The sequence below is a fragment of the Lissotriton vulgaris genome, chromosome 10 (assembly GCF_964263255.1).
Source record: "Lissotriton vulgaris chromosome 10, aLisVul1.2, whole genome shotgun sequence".
Lineage (NCBI taxonomy): Eukaryota > Metazoa > Chordata > Amphibia > Caudata > Salamandridae > Lissotriton > Lissotriton vulgaris.
Window position 1 is genome coordinate 27,339,727 of NC_141698.1, and position 14,638 is coordinate 27,354,364.

The window sequence follows — 14,638 nt, forward strand, 5'->3', positions numbered from 1 at the left end:
TGTCAGGGGCGGTGCTAGCACCGTCCCAGACATGGTTTTGTGTATCCTGGGTAGGCAGGGCTTTACAGGAAGGTGACTGCTGAGTGGCACCCCGGTGCTCACTACGCATAGGCCGGTCTGAACCAGTTCCAGGGGCACACCAGCCCCTGGCCTGGGGAAGTCCGGCATGGCTGAGGGGTGTAACCACCCCCCACCTAGTCCCACCCATAGGCAGGACCTAGTCACCGGGTCAGCCCCCTTTTTTAGTATAAAGATGGGAGCGGGCCCCCTGTTAAAATTAGATCATCTTTGGAATCAAGATACCACTTTCTTCGAAAGGACTTCACGATTTCTTCTTCAAGATTCTCCCTTGTGGCTAAGGAGTAGTCACCCTGCATCCGCAGGCACCATCCTAAAGAACACTGCGGTCTGCTGCAAGTCCTTCATCACGAATCCGACGACCCAGCTCGACGAGACCCGGCTTCCCTGGCACCTCTGACCTCTACTCACCTCTACAGCCCAGCTGAGAACCGTGAGTGCGACGAGACCTCAAGGGACCGACGATCGCCAAGACTGCACGACATCTTTACTGCAAGCCCACCGTGTCCTCCACTGGTGAGTGCTTTGGGGTCCGAGAAGCCCCGACCCTGCGCAGCTCCAGCACCCAAGATCAGCCCCCCTGCATCTCCACGATCTGCGTGGGGCCCTTCTGCTGTTTGCTGTGCACCGCGTTGTTTGGCTACTAGCCGGCTGGCTTGTGGCCCTCTGAACGACGCCCAACGACTTCACGACTGCTGGTCTGGTTGCTCCAGGCTGGCCTTTGCTTCCTTCTTCAAGAGAGGCACCCCGGACCCTCCTGGTCCACTCCAGACGCCATTTTTAGGTCCACCGCGTGGGCTTGAATTTGCCAAGGCTTTGTTGCCCAATCCTGGGTCCAGCGACGCCGACAGCTTCTATCTTCGTGGGACAGCTCGATCCTCCATCCTGGTCGCCGACAACGCCTCCTGGTCCGTGAGATCTTCGAGTCAAGCGTCACCCACTCACCTAGTCGAGGTGGCTACCATCCGGTGCCCTCCTGGTGCCCACTGACTACTGGCTAGTAGTCTCGAACTTGGTCCCCTCTGCTTTCAGGTGTCATCTATCTTCAAGATCCAGGCTTGGATCCGACTGAACTTTCTTCACTGGTCACCGGCCAGCATCTTTTCTTCCGGCTCCTGGTCCGTCTACGAGGATTCCCGACGTCTTTTCAGACCTATGCAGCTGCAGCCCCTGGGCTAGGTAACTTCGGCATTTCGGTGCCCCAGCATAGCCTCACTATCCAAGGGTCAGAATCTACTTTCGTTTTCTCCCTACCAGGTCGGGTTCGCCCGAGAACACTAACTTTCTAATTCCTAGCTACCATAGACTTTTGTCCCGCATCTCGCGTGAGAGTGCACACACTGCACCCGAGTCCCCTAGGCCTCCTAGACATAATCTAACGATTCCCTAGTCAAGTCCTAGCGATTCCAAAAGCTATTAGTACTGTACTTACCTGCTAGGAATTTCGCATTCCACTTTCAGAGTATATGGTTTTCCGTGCCCCTCGGGCATTTGTATATACTGTGCTAACTTAAGTATTTTTGTAAGAGTTTTGGTTTGTGCTTAGTACCCTGTCCTCATAAAGAGTACAGGGCTGTTGTGATCTTTAAATAAATAACTGTTTATTTTCATAACACTTGTGTGGTGTCCTTTCACTTGGTATTCAAGGGGTATATGTGTGGTAAACAGCTGGCTTAACGCGCCCTCTCGAGTCTTTAGCCTTAGACTGCTCGTATCCACGCTACTAGGATAGCTGGTCTATAAGGTTGACTTACAACCAATCATCAATAAGGGTTGCTGGACTGATACATAGTGTTCACTAGAATAGTGAGCACTGCATATCAGGCCACCTTCTCACAACGGCGCTCCGGATTTCCCACCAAATCTCCCATTAATCATCCGCAGGGTTGAATTCCGATGAGATCTTCATTAGGCCAAATAAATGCAGTGTTTTCTGAGACTGTCTCCCTGACATTTGCGGCTTATAAATCAAAAGGGCACTGTGTTTTTAAACATGTGTACGGCAAAGCAGTCCTGCTTTATTGTCCTTCCAGCTTTCACGAGGAACGCATTCTGCTGCGATATTAAAGAACAGTAGCCTTCCTTCTAAGCACTTGTTGATTTCTGCGGACAGCTGCAGTCAAGGCACAATTGTAGGCTTGCTCAGTGTTTTCCCCGTTTAATCAGAGCTATATGGGAAGCGCGCCACGCCTTTGTAGTGCAGATATACACGCCTCCATTTCCTTATTTGCTACAGCGCTTCAGACGGTCCCCGATCTTGTTCCAATATAGGCGCGTCTCACCCCATGGTTTGAGTGGACACATTCCTTCACCGAGACACCTCACATGACTTTCGTGGCCACACTGGACCTGGGGCCGCTCATTGAGAAGATCCGGTTTCCCTCATTATCCTCAGGATATTTACCTCCTCAAAGATGTACCCTGTTCTGTAGTAGCTGACAGTGGCTCTTACCATCTAAATATTACACTTTAATTTCTGAAGCCTTTCAAGTGAATCATAAAGCCCATAGATGTTAAATTTCTCCCCTGTCCCTCTGCAGGCGTGTTGTAATGCAGAGGTTCTTATATCCTTTTGACTTTCACGGACCCCCCAATGAATCACTGTTGGAAGCCACGGACTGCCACGGACTGCCACCTAAGCAATTTTGACAACATGAAAAAAAAATACCCAGAACTATAGTAGCAAGTAGATATAAAAAAAAATTACAACATGTGTTCTTTAATACACAAACACAAATCAAAATGTTCATTTTAATGGACATGTTGGAGGTTTTCAAAAAGTGATTTTATTTTTACAAGATTAAGTGCTATCCTAAACTCTCGCACATCACTTTATCTTTTATGCACCTAATGCAGCCTTTCTTTTTGTTGGGGCACACCAGTGCTCCAGTGAGAACACAACCAAGCACCACCACCACTGACTGAACGTGTGCTGCTCCAATGAATCAAATGGAAGATTTCAACTTCATTTTTAGTTGCTAATGCCAAATTCTTGCAAAGTTACTGAGCTTATGTTTTTTGTTGTGTTATGTATATACTTTAGTAGTCTAGTAATGATATGTCCTTGCTACCTGTCTCTGATTCGCCCCTACACATCTTCTCCTTCTTTAACTTGTTCTTTTATACCATTTAATGTAGTTTGGTAATTTTTTCTTTAGCATTTTTTCCTCATTTTCCACATGCGTTACTACCTTCGCTCTCACCCCATTAATCTGTTCATCTATCCATTATATCACCGCTAGTAATATTTCCCATTTAATACACCTTCCACCTTTCCTTTGTGCCTGCTCATCACTCTATTTCACTCAACCATCTCCCCATATACTCTACTTATATCCCTGCCTCCTTCCTTCTTATTCCTTACACTATTCCTTCCTTTCGACTTCCTTTTTTCCCCATTCTATTCCTTCTTTTCACCTTTCTTTATTTCCTTCCTTCATCTTTATCCCCACACTATTCCTGCTTTTCGTCTATCATTCCTTCTTTTTTTGTCCCTCGGACTATTCATATTTACGTCATTATTTCCTTCCTTTTTATCCTCAGTATAAATACTTCATTTCGCCTTTCTTTCAGTTTGTGTTCATTCATTCATTCCCCCTGTGAGAAGGTGGCCTGATATGCAGTGCTCACTATTCTAGTGAACACTATGTATCAGTCCAGCAACCCTTATTGATGATTGGTTGTAAGTCAACCTTATAGACCAGCTATCCTAGTAGCGTGGATACGAGCAGTCTAAGGCTAAAGACTCGAGAGGGCGTGTTAAGCCAGCTGTTATACCACATATAGCCCTTGAACACCAAGTGAAAGGACACCACACAAGTGTTATGAAAATAAACAGTTATTTATTAAAGATCACAACAGCCCTGTACTCTTTATGAGGACAGGGTACTAAGCACAAACCAAAACTCTTACAAAAATACTTAAGTTAGCACAGTATATACAAATGCCCGAGGGGCACGGAAAACCATATACTAGAAAAGTGGAATGCGAAATTACTAGCAGGTAAGTACAGTACTAATAGCCTTTGGAATCGCTAGGACTTGACTATAGAATCGTTAGATTACTTCTAGGAGACCCAGGGGACTCGGGTGCAGTGTGTGCACTCTCACGCGAGATGCGGGACAAAGTCTATGGTAGCTAGGAATTGCAAAGTTAGTGTTCTCGGGCGAACCCGACCTGGTAGGGAGAAAACGAAAGTAGATTCTGACCCTTGGATAGTGAGGCTATGCTGGGGCACCGAAATGCCGAAGTTGCCTAGCCCAGGGGCTGCAGCTGCATAGGACTCAAAAGACGTCGGGAATCCTCGTTGACGGACCAGGAGCCTGGAAGAAAGAAGTTGCTGGCAGGCGACCAGTGAGGAAAGTTCGGTGGATCCAAGCCTGGATCGATGGAAGATGACACCTGAAAGCAGAGGGGACCAAGTTCGAGACTACTAGCCAGTAGTCAGTGGGCACCAGGAGGGCACCGGGTGGTAGCCACCTCGACAAGGCGTGTGGGTGACGCTGTGCTCAGAGATCACACGGACCAGGAGGCGTTGTCGGCGACCAGGAAGGAGGTTCGAGCTGTCCCACGAAGATGGAAGCTGTCGGCGTCGCTGGACCCAGGATTGGGCAACAAAGCCTTGGCAAATTCAAGCCCAAACGGTGGACCTAAAATGGCGTCTGGAGTGGACCAGGAGGGTCCGGGGTGCCTCTCTTCAAGAAGGAAGCAAGGGCCAGTCTGGAGCAACCAAACCAGCAGCAGTGATGTCGTCGGGCGTCGTTCAGAAGGCCACAAGCCAGCCGGCTAGTAGCCAAACAACGCGGTGCACAGCAAACAGCAGAAGGGCCCCACGCAGATCGTGGAGATGCAGGGAGGCTGATCTTGGGTGCTGGAGCTGCGCAGGGTCGGGGCTTCTCGGACCCCAAAGCACTCACCCATGGAGGACACGGTGGGCTTGCAGTAAAGATGTCGTGCAGTCTTGGCGATCGTCGGTCCCTCGAGGTCTCGTCGCACTCACGGTTCTCAGCTTGGCTGTAGAGGTGAGTAGAGGTCAGAGGTGCCAGGGAAGCCGGGTCTCGTCGAGCTGGGTCGTCGGATTCGTGATGAAGGACTTGCAGCAGACCGCAGTGTTCTTTAGGATGGTGCCTGCGGATGCAGGGTGACTACTCCTTAGCCACAAGGGAGAATCTTGAGGAAGAAATCTTGAAGTCCTTTCGCAGAAAGTCGTGTCTTGATTCCAAAGATGATCTAATCTGAACAGGGGGCCCGCTCCCATCTTTATACTAAAAAAGGGGGCTGACCCGGTGACTAGGTCCTGCCTATGGGTGGGACTAGGTGGGGGGTGGTTACACCCCTCAGCCATGCCGGACTTCCCCAGGCCTGGGGCTGGTGTGCCCCTGGAACTGGTTCAGACCGGCCTATGCGTAGTGAGCACCGGGGTGCCACTCAGCAGTCACCTTCCTGTAAAGCCCTGCCTACCCAGGATACACAAAACCATGTCTGGGACGGTGCTAGCACCGCCCCTGACAGGAAACCCTTTGTCCAGGCTCCCCTCGCTGGAAGGACTCCCAGCTGCAGGGGGTCAGACTCGTGTCTGTGGTGGCAGCATCCATTTTGTGGAGCTGAGGCTTCAGTTAACTTTAACCGGGGTTCACAGTTACATACATGTCGTGTCCCTCTAGAAGGGTGGAATGCTAACCCCGTCGCCAGGATTGGCGAGGGGTTAGTATTCCAATTCGTATGACACCTTACTCGACATGTTTTGATGAAGCAATACCAAAGTTAGCATTTAACCGCGAGGATCATAATGCACTTAAGAGTATATGGTATGCGATATCATGGAACAGCTATTAGGACTTGGTTCCGCAAGCTGCAGACAGGCTCAGCTCATGCCAGAGCACCATCTCACACGATTCCAAGCACTCTGCCTTCAGGATTGTCAAGGCCTGCCATAGGAGTGACTGATAGGAATCTGTGTGTCCATTTTAGGGTTAGGTATAGGTATACTACACCTACAGCAAAGGGTGATTACACGACTTTGCCCCAGCTGTCATGCAGCCAGTTGTGTCAAATTTAGGAGGCCAGCCAGGGGTGGCATAATACATGCTGCAGTCCCTGGCAGCCCTGGGTACACCTATGCCCTGAGTTACAGGGTCTGATAAGTTGGCCCAGTACCAATTGGAAATGTACCTAGGGTACATGGAATCCATTTTAAAGAGAGAGCAGTAGGCCTGGGGTCCTGATTGGCAGGGTCCCAGGTCGACTATGTCCAAAACCAGCTAAAACACAGGGCAAAAAGTTGGGGGCAACCATAGTCAGGATGTACCTTCCTACACCCCCTTCTCTTTCACAGTTCTTATTTCTTTGTCTCTCCCTTTCGCGCTGTGTATTTTTTATCCTCTTGTTTATTTTCGCCGCCCTATATTTACTTCTACTCCCCTTTCTTACTTTGTTTCTCCATTTCTCTTTTGCCTTTTATTCCTACATTTGTCTTTCACTAGCCTTCGTTCTCTCTGTTCTCTTGTACTCTTCTGTCTGTATCCATTTCCGGCACTCGGTCCCTTTCTTTTCCTCTCCTCTTTCTTCCTCTGTCTCGCCTTATATTTCTCGGCCTCCTGCTCTCTCCCTCCCCCCACCCCTATCACTGTCAGTGTCCTTCCTCATGTGCTGCATGGCTAAACACTTAAAAGGTTCCAAAGGCGAGACCTATTGGCTATGCGAATGCTTGTTCTAGAATGTGTATGGTTGCCCTTCAGTGAGGACTGTGGGCATTTTTTTGGGAATCTTAATACTGATTTTGCTATGAAATTCAGGCATTTTTAAAACTGTTTCATAAAGACAAAGGTAGGTTTGATTTTAAAAAGGAGTAGCATTCTTTTTATTGTGATGTTTCTGGCTCCCATGAAGAAAATGGTTATACAAATGTCCCTGGTTAGTGTACAATTATAAGTTACTAGTTATTTTCAATATCAAGAGCAGTTCTGGAACAGCTGCATTAACCATGCTACTGTGGCTCTTTGGATCACGAGTCAATTGTTTGTTGGGTAAATATTACTTTTATACCGCAACCTTAATTTATTTGTGCCCACAGAAGCAGAACATAAGCTCCCTCTTGGCCTCAGGCATGAGCTGTATGAACGGGCTGGCCTCTTGCCTGTGCCACAACCTTACGAGAACTCTCCTGCTGTGGCAGCTGGTCAGGAGTGGGGCCAAGCCACAGAGACCAGTGCTGAGAATGCTAATGACAGTGAGTATAGAGCAATTCCTTTATTAATTCTTATTTTAGCCAAAGAGTTTTTGGATGTTGGAAACACTGTTTCTCCACAGAAGAAATACAATCCAAGCACAGAGGCAAGCTGCTTGCATACAGGAACTAAATAACACAAAGCCTTATGACACTTTTAGACGCGTTAGTTGCTTCCTTCATATGTAGAGGTTGTTTCAGATCGATTCTTCACTTTACTTTAGTTTGTGGAAGTTCTTAGCCCAATTGGTAGTATTAGTGGTCGTGGTTTACATGGGGCCTGTTTTGTGTGTGAGTATTGGCTGCTGGATTGAGGAGGGGAGCAGGTGATTGACGTCTTTGTACCATCATGTTGATTTATAAAGCACACTTTTACCCAAATCTTGGGGCACTTGGCCCTAAAAATAATAGATGTTTTGTGGATAGTTGTGTTTAAGTGTAAGTTATACTTATAGTGGCGTTGTATCGTCTCTGCTGTTGATCTTTTGTTAATTTCCTATGCTCTAAAAGTGGACAGAGTTCTATATTCACTTATGCTTTTCTTTCTGTTTCACGGAAGAGTACATTAGGTCTCCCAGATAGAAATAACCCTGTTATTAAGAGAGGTCGCTAATGATATATCAGTTTAGAATTGTCCCCTATTTCTAAATCAATGAATCTGTTGTCTCAATCTCAATTACAAATAGTTGCTGGTAGGGTATGTCAAAAGTACTCACCGATTCAAAATTAGAGCTCTCTAATGTTCTTTCATGTGAAACTGCAGCCCTTGTTTCAAGTAAGAGTCTGGGTGTGTGGCTTTAAATGTCTTCATGCATCGATCCAAACTGTTTTGACTACCTCCCTTTCTGTGCTTTACTCTGAAAGCTGATTGCCTGAGTGTTGCTAAAATTTAAGTAGGAACCTCAGAGCATACAGGACAGTGGCCTCACTTCTTATGGCTAGGAACATGTTTGGGAAATTTCACGGAGGCTGCGTTGTACTTGGTCACATAGTGGAAAAAGGCTCAGCCTCTTGGTGACCCAAGGAGTTCTACCAAATACCATCGAGTGAAGTTTCCTTTTTATTTCCCTTATGCAATATGGCTGAAGTGAGCTGACCAACTGCCCTTTGCCTTCACTGTTATGGGTGAAAACAAAATGTGAATGACAATTTATCAGGCCAGTGGATGAAGACCACTGACCAAAAGCCCCTAGATATAGGTATATTGTGAATTTAAAATGAAGTAGGCTGGCGAGACGGCATAGGCTGACCTAAAGGGAATATACATGTTGCAACCGGTGATCAAGTGTCATGTGAGCAATCTTAAACAAAATAGTTTATTTCTTGCAAAGACTTGCATTTCTTGCTGTTCATCTGTGTTCATTGTCTTCTTTGTAGAATGCAGTCTCGCTCCTCTGTTCTAGTACATCGAGACAAACAAATAAGACTTGAAAGCTAATTTTTTTTTTGTGGTGATCCAAAATCAGAATAGCTACATTTTCCAACGCTAGTGTTCTAGAGTATTGCATTTTTTTGTACGTCCGAAATACACAACATATCCCTGCAATTGGAAGAGTCTGACTGGTTCTTTGGAATAACCTTGAGCAAGCTACACAAATGACCCTTAGCTGAATTCGGGTTTTGTTTTCTCCTGAATCTACCTATCAGAAATGTACAGCTTTCCTGGTTCACCCATGAATTTCATCTCAATGATGTTACAATACAACAACTAGCTGCCTTTTCTATTGTTCGACTGTATGCTTGACTTTGACCCTTTACAATTCTTCGCTGCTGTTTTGGCTAGGTTTGTGATATCCAAATCCCACATACATACATAAATGTGGAGATTGGGCTACTTGGATGTGCTGAATTTATATTTGTGTGTGAGAGTTTTACAGAGTATTCATGTATTTGGCATGTGTTGGTGTCCCAGTGAAAGATTGATGTGCACTTTTGACGATAAGTACTGAAATATTGCTGACTGCCAGTTTGTGTTTACTTATATCTTGTCAGCCATCATTCTACGTAACCTAAGTCCACACACCACGCTGGAGTCCATCTTGAGCGCCCTTGCTCCCTACGCTGTCCTGACTTCTACCAATGTGAGAGTCATCAAGGACAAAGTGACACAGCTGAACCGGGGCTTTGCTTTCATCCAGCTTTCCACCATTGTTGTAAGTTTCTTGAACCTGGTTGGTCTCTTTAAAAGCTTTGAAGAAGCTTTCAGTTCTGACGCTAGCTGTTGGGTATATTTGTTTGAAGTGGGAAGGTGCGAAAATTGGAGCTTTCTGGGTGGATCCGCAGATGGAGAGAACTCTTCATTACTTCTCTATAAACATTTCCTTGTTTGCTTCCTAGGAGGCAGCTCAATTGCTGCAGATTCTCCAGGCTCTCCGGCCCCCACTCATTATCGATGGCAAGGTCATGAATTTTGAGTTCGCCAAAGGTTCCAAAAGGTGAGTTTGAACACAGTGTGCATCCTTGGATACCTTGTTTACAACAGGCAACTAGCTAACTACCTGTGCTCGCCACTCAGCTTACCTGATGCTTGCATAAGTTGAAAGCATTTCTAGCCTCTTTTTTTTTTCCCCCAGGGACATGATGATGGTTACTGAAGCTCACCGCATCAGCACTGCCTCTGTAGCTAGCACTGCAATTGCTGCCGCCCAGTGGGCCCTGTCGCAGGTCAGATGTTTGGCTCCCTGATTGCTTTACTTTTTAGGTCTGGCACTGGTTTGTTGCTAAGATTGTCATTAACATATTTAAAATTGAAGAGGACCTTAGTGTTGCAGTACCGTATTAAACTACCAAAAAAGGCAAGCTAAACTATACATATGATAGGAATCCGGCAAAAAAAATGTGAAATGGCTGCTTCAGGCCTTTGTAAGGACAGAACTATACTGGCAAGTATAAGGTGTTCAGCACTAGTGTCTTTGTAAAACATGGCAGTGAGTGTCTGGTGGGCATGGTCTGCAAGAGGAACCTTTATGTGTGAGATGCATAATATTGCCCTTAACCTTTTTTAGTGACATCACAGCCTAGAGATATGTTGCCAGGATCATCTGAGGTGCACCCTGTTCAAGGTTACCCAGCCTACCTGTGTTATTAAACTGTGCTATAGAGCCAAGTCTTTATTAATGAATTCAGAGCTGACGGCAGTGCCAGTGTGCTTGTAATCCCAAGAAGGGGCTCGCACAAAATAAAAAGGCAGCTGTCATGTTCCCAATAAACATGGATGAATGACTGGATTTGCTTTTATGGACTGCCTTCCTTTTGGCATATCTTTTTTTTAAATATACCTCTATCATCATTTGCCAAACAGTTGACCGTGTCTTTTCAGCAGTGCATTTTTACAAGAGTATAAGGATCAGTAATGATGAACTGGGACTGTTTTAAATCACGTAGGCCTGAGTTTAGCAGTGGGTCCATCCGAGTGGCTGGCAAGAGAATAGTTCCAGCTGAGAGACCCACTTGAATAGTGGCTCAGTTGTGGATAATTGTGCTGCTATGTGAGTTTAGAAGTATAGACCATCACCCTTTGCCGCCTTTACCATATCATTCCTGATTTATAAAACACAAAGTTAAACATCAGTTAAGCATTGAGAAAGCAGTCCAGACACTTGGAAATAGGCCAGCGCACAAAGGTTTACGTAGACTCCATTATCTGCGTTTAAAAAAAAGTGTTAAAAGTACAGCAGCTCTAAGGTGGATGTGCAGTTAGGCATATTGTCATAACATACTAACACGTTGACACAACTCATTTTGCTTGGGGGAGAGGTTTTGTATGCAGATTGTGGGAAGACACTAGCTCTCACGCACCTTATTCTTTCTACTTGCCTGGCCAGTGCCTATCAACTAATTAGGAGCGTGTATTATACACGCCAGTAGTCACGAATGCTTTCTTGAAGGAAGGACTTGGGTGTGGTAGTTTGGTGAAATAGCACAGTAACAGAAGCTCCTTTTTCAGCAGTACAGGATGTTAAAAGGCATCAGCCTGTACACTGTGGTGCAGCCACCGTTTCACACAACCACCTGGTTGTGCACTATAAGAGGAAATATAAGGAAATTGACATTGGAGGAGAAAGAGGGAATTGGTGTAGTCAGAGCATCGAATGAGATACCTTATCTGTTTACTGCAGGCCTCACATGGTAGTGATGGGGCGGCCAACCCAGCATGGACTGCTGGTGCTGAGGAGGCAGATTACAGCTACTACTCTCAGGACGAGGCTTACACCCAGCAGCAGTCAGCGACCGAGACGCCTGCCAGTGCCCAGGGGCAGAGCACAGGTAATCTGACCAAGAGTGCCACAAACCCTGCCAGAAACACTGAGCTGCTCTGTGCAGTTCATATAAGAACAGAGTGCTTGAGCCTGGCCTGTGGCAGAGACCTGGCTCAAACACAACTCGAAATGCATGTCTTACAATGTATTCGTACCTAATCCACTGCTGAGATCCAAGCAATGTTCTGGTGGTGCTTCTCAGCTCTGTCCTGACTTATTGATTCTAGGACCCCACACTCTGCCATTGCTCTTCACTCTTGACCTCCAGCAGCCTTGCTATTTCATTAATGATTCCTACAGCCCATTCTGTCCGTCGCTGACCTGCAGCACCTCTGCTGTTCCTATACTCGCAGCGCATCAGCCACACTGCAATCTCCTCTTATGATCGCTGAGACCTTACTTAGCATAGCCATACCACTTGACTGATGATCTACTACACCAATCATTCATCATAGGATTGTCTTTGTATAGTCGAAATTCAAATACCTCCAGCAGTGTGTAGGAGCTGTAACATTGTTTAATGTAGGAGATTTTAAAAAATATATCATCTCATCAATTGTCTTTAAGTTCAGCTACTGAGAATTTGAATACAGTTTCACTCTTTAAGATGCATTTGGATTAAAAAGCCCACTGTAACTACACACTCCGAAGAAAAAGAAAGGATGATGTTGTACCAGTGGGCACTTCTCTAGCTGTAAAGAGCCAGAGAGTTAACTTGATTGAGACTAAAGGTTTATGCTCTCAATGCACTTTTTTTTAACATTGTAAGTCACAGCCTGAAATACTTTTTTCCCTCTTCCCACCGAATGGTGATGGATGTACAGTCTTTGTTTTCTCCATTTTAATTGCTTCATTCTCTCTCTGGTGCAGAGACACCTGCGGAAGCTGTTGCTGATGTTGTTCAGCCACCAGTGTTATATCAACAGGCGGCCCAAATTTCAACTGCACCAGCCGGAGCTCAGCAGGATGGATCCCAGGTGAGGGCACTTGATAGCTTGTAGAGGTGGAGACTTTGGGACAGGTTATTTAATATTCTGTGCGAGTGCCTTATTCTACAGTCTGTATTAGGCGTTTCAAGTTGTGTATTACTGCGAGTGGTGCATGTCCAGAAGGTTTGTAATTGTAGAATGAATTTATGTAGTGCTTACTAACCCTCACAAGGCATCAACGCGCTTGTCACTGAGCAGGATGCTGCTCCAGAAACCAAGGTTAGTGATTAATCCAGTGGCTATTGCTAGCTATTCTGATTCGTTTTTTTGTTAGAAAGTGCCCTTTTGACATGGTTAGCGCCCCCCTGCCCCCAACCTCCCCCCCCCCCCCCCCCACACACGCACGCACGCACACACACACACACACACACACTTACTTTTTGCCTGGAACATGATGTGGTTTCAATTGAAAGTGCACAGGGTCCTTGCCAACCAGATCCCCAGTGCCAGAGCCATGCAAACTGCCACTGCAACCGGCATGCCTTGGTGCAGACAAAGCCTGTGTGCTATGTCAAAGCAGCACTGCCTAAGGCATAGTTACGTCACCACTCTAGCAGGCCTTGCAAGCCTCAAGGCAGGGTACACTAACTCTCAGGTGTGGGCATATCTGCATGAGCAAATATGCTCCTACAATATGTCTATTCTGTAGTAGGGGATCTCTGTGTATAGTCATAATCTAGTGAATAGTCCCGCCCATGTGCGTGGACCCCGGAGCAATCAAAAATAATCTCTTAAGTTGTCAATAAATGCAGACCTGCACAGACACTTAAGAGAGAATTTAAAGACAGATAATGCAGCCTATATCCACAGGCTACACTGTCCAGTACTTCAACTAGAAATTCCACCATAAACACCACAAGCAGCACAGCCTGTCCAGTGTTCTCCACAGAAAAAAACCTTCCCCTACCAGCAAAAGCCTCTGGAATGATAGAGAAAGTTGTGGACAGACAAGCCCTATAGGCTGCCATTATGCGGCTCAGAACAGGATACTGTGCCTTTAAGAGAACTTTCCAGAACTCTCTCAGTATCCCAGAATGCACAGCAGGTCCCTTTTACTTTCAGTTCTTTTTGAAGGCGCAACGCGCCAGACCTGTAGCATTCCTTACATGAACATCTTTCTCCACCGGGGAGGAGGGCGGGCGCTTATGACTATAACAGAGATACCCCTACTACAGAACTGGAGTTACAGGACAGAAACTACTCCTTCTTAATATTGTAAGTGCCAGGGAAGCCATAGAGAGTACATGGGCTGAAAACTCGACAACTCTAGTTCCTCAGCACCATGATGGCTTCACCGAATCCAGGGGCGGCTCTAGGCTCATGGCGGCCCTGGGCTGGGAGTGTAGGTAGGGGACCCCTGACGAGGTGGTCCAGGCGGGGCGGAGCGCGGGGGCCAGTGAAGAGGCGGGGGAGAGGGTCAGGGTGTTTGGAAGCGGAATAGAGCCTGACATCGCCAAATCCCTGCCAGGGGCCACCACGCAAATATGTATCCATCCTCTTAGGATTATTATATTAAGGATATATATTGGCGTGTTGGCCCCTGGGGTTTGGTGGCCCTGTGCAGGTGCTCAGCTTGCACATGCCTAAGGCCGCCCCTGCCGAACCCAGGAGTGTTTGGTACAAAACAACTCCTCTTAATAAACCCACACTGATGCCCATGTTGAATTTATTAAACCATGTACTCATGAGGGCGCCTCAGAGCCTACCAACCCTGGTGTGGTCCCGGACTAGTTTTAGGCAGCTTGCCACCACCAGACATATTTCTGCACCCCTGGGTCGAGCGCTCCTGCTCTCTGAGGCCAGAAACTAAGCCCATCCTGGGCGTGGGTGTCACACCTTCTCCCCCAAGATGAGCACAGTGCTTGAAAGGGGAGTTTCCAAGGCCTTGCTGGCTCTGGAATGTGACGCCAGCCTCCGCTGCTAGCAGCAGATGGCAGCCCCCGGGTTCATACCCCCACTTTTGGCTGGAGAACCGCCGGGAAAACTAAGTGAGAAGAGGTGTGCCCCCCTTCGTCAACTCCACCTCTCAGGTCCTGGAGGCGAAGTGAAGCACATTTTTCAGTGCTCACCATCTTGAAGATGGTGGG

At 46.8% G+C, this 14,638-nt stretch overlaps 1 protein-coding gene across 1 annotated transcript in view; it reads left to right on the top strand.

Annotated features, from left to right (window-relative positions):
• RBM10 (RNA binding motif protein 10) overlaps window positions 1-14,638 on the top strand; it is a 185,696-nt gene that overhangs the window by 117,996 nt on the left and 53,062 nt on the right. The window contains exons 11-16 of the mRNA XM_086940312.1: window positions 7,151-7,306; window positions 9,296-9,456; window positions 9,641-9,738; window positions 9,877-9,967; window positions 11,422-11,569; window positions 12,433-12,539. Coding sequence (XP_086796438.1) covers window positions 7,151-7,306; window positions 9,296-9,456; window positions 9,641-9,738; window positions 9,877-9,967; window positions 11,422-11,569; window positions 12,433-12,539 — 761 coding nt within the window. The remainder of the gene's footprint in view (window positions 1-7,150; window positions 7,307-9,295; window positions 9,457-9,640; window positions 9,739-9,876; window positions 9,968-11,421; window positions 11,570-12,432; window positions 12,540-14,638) is intronic.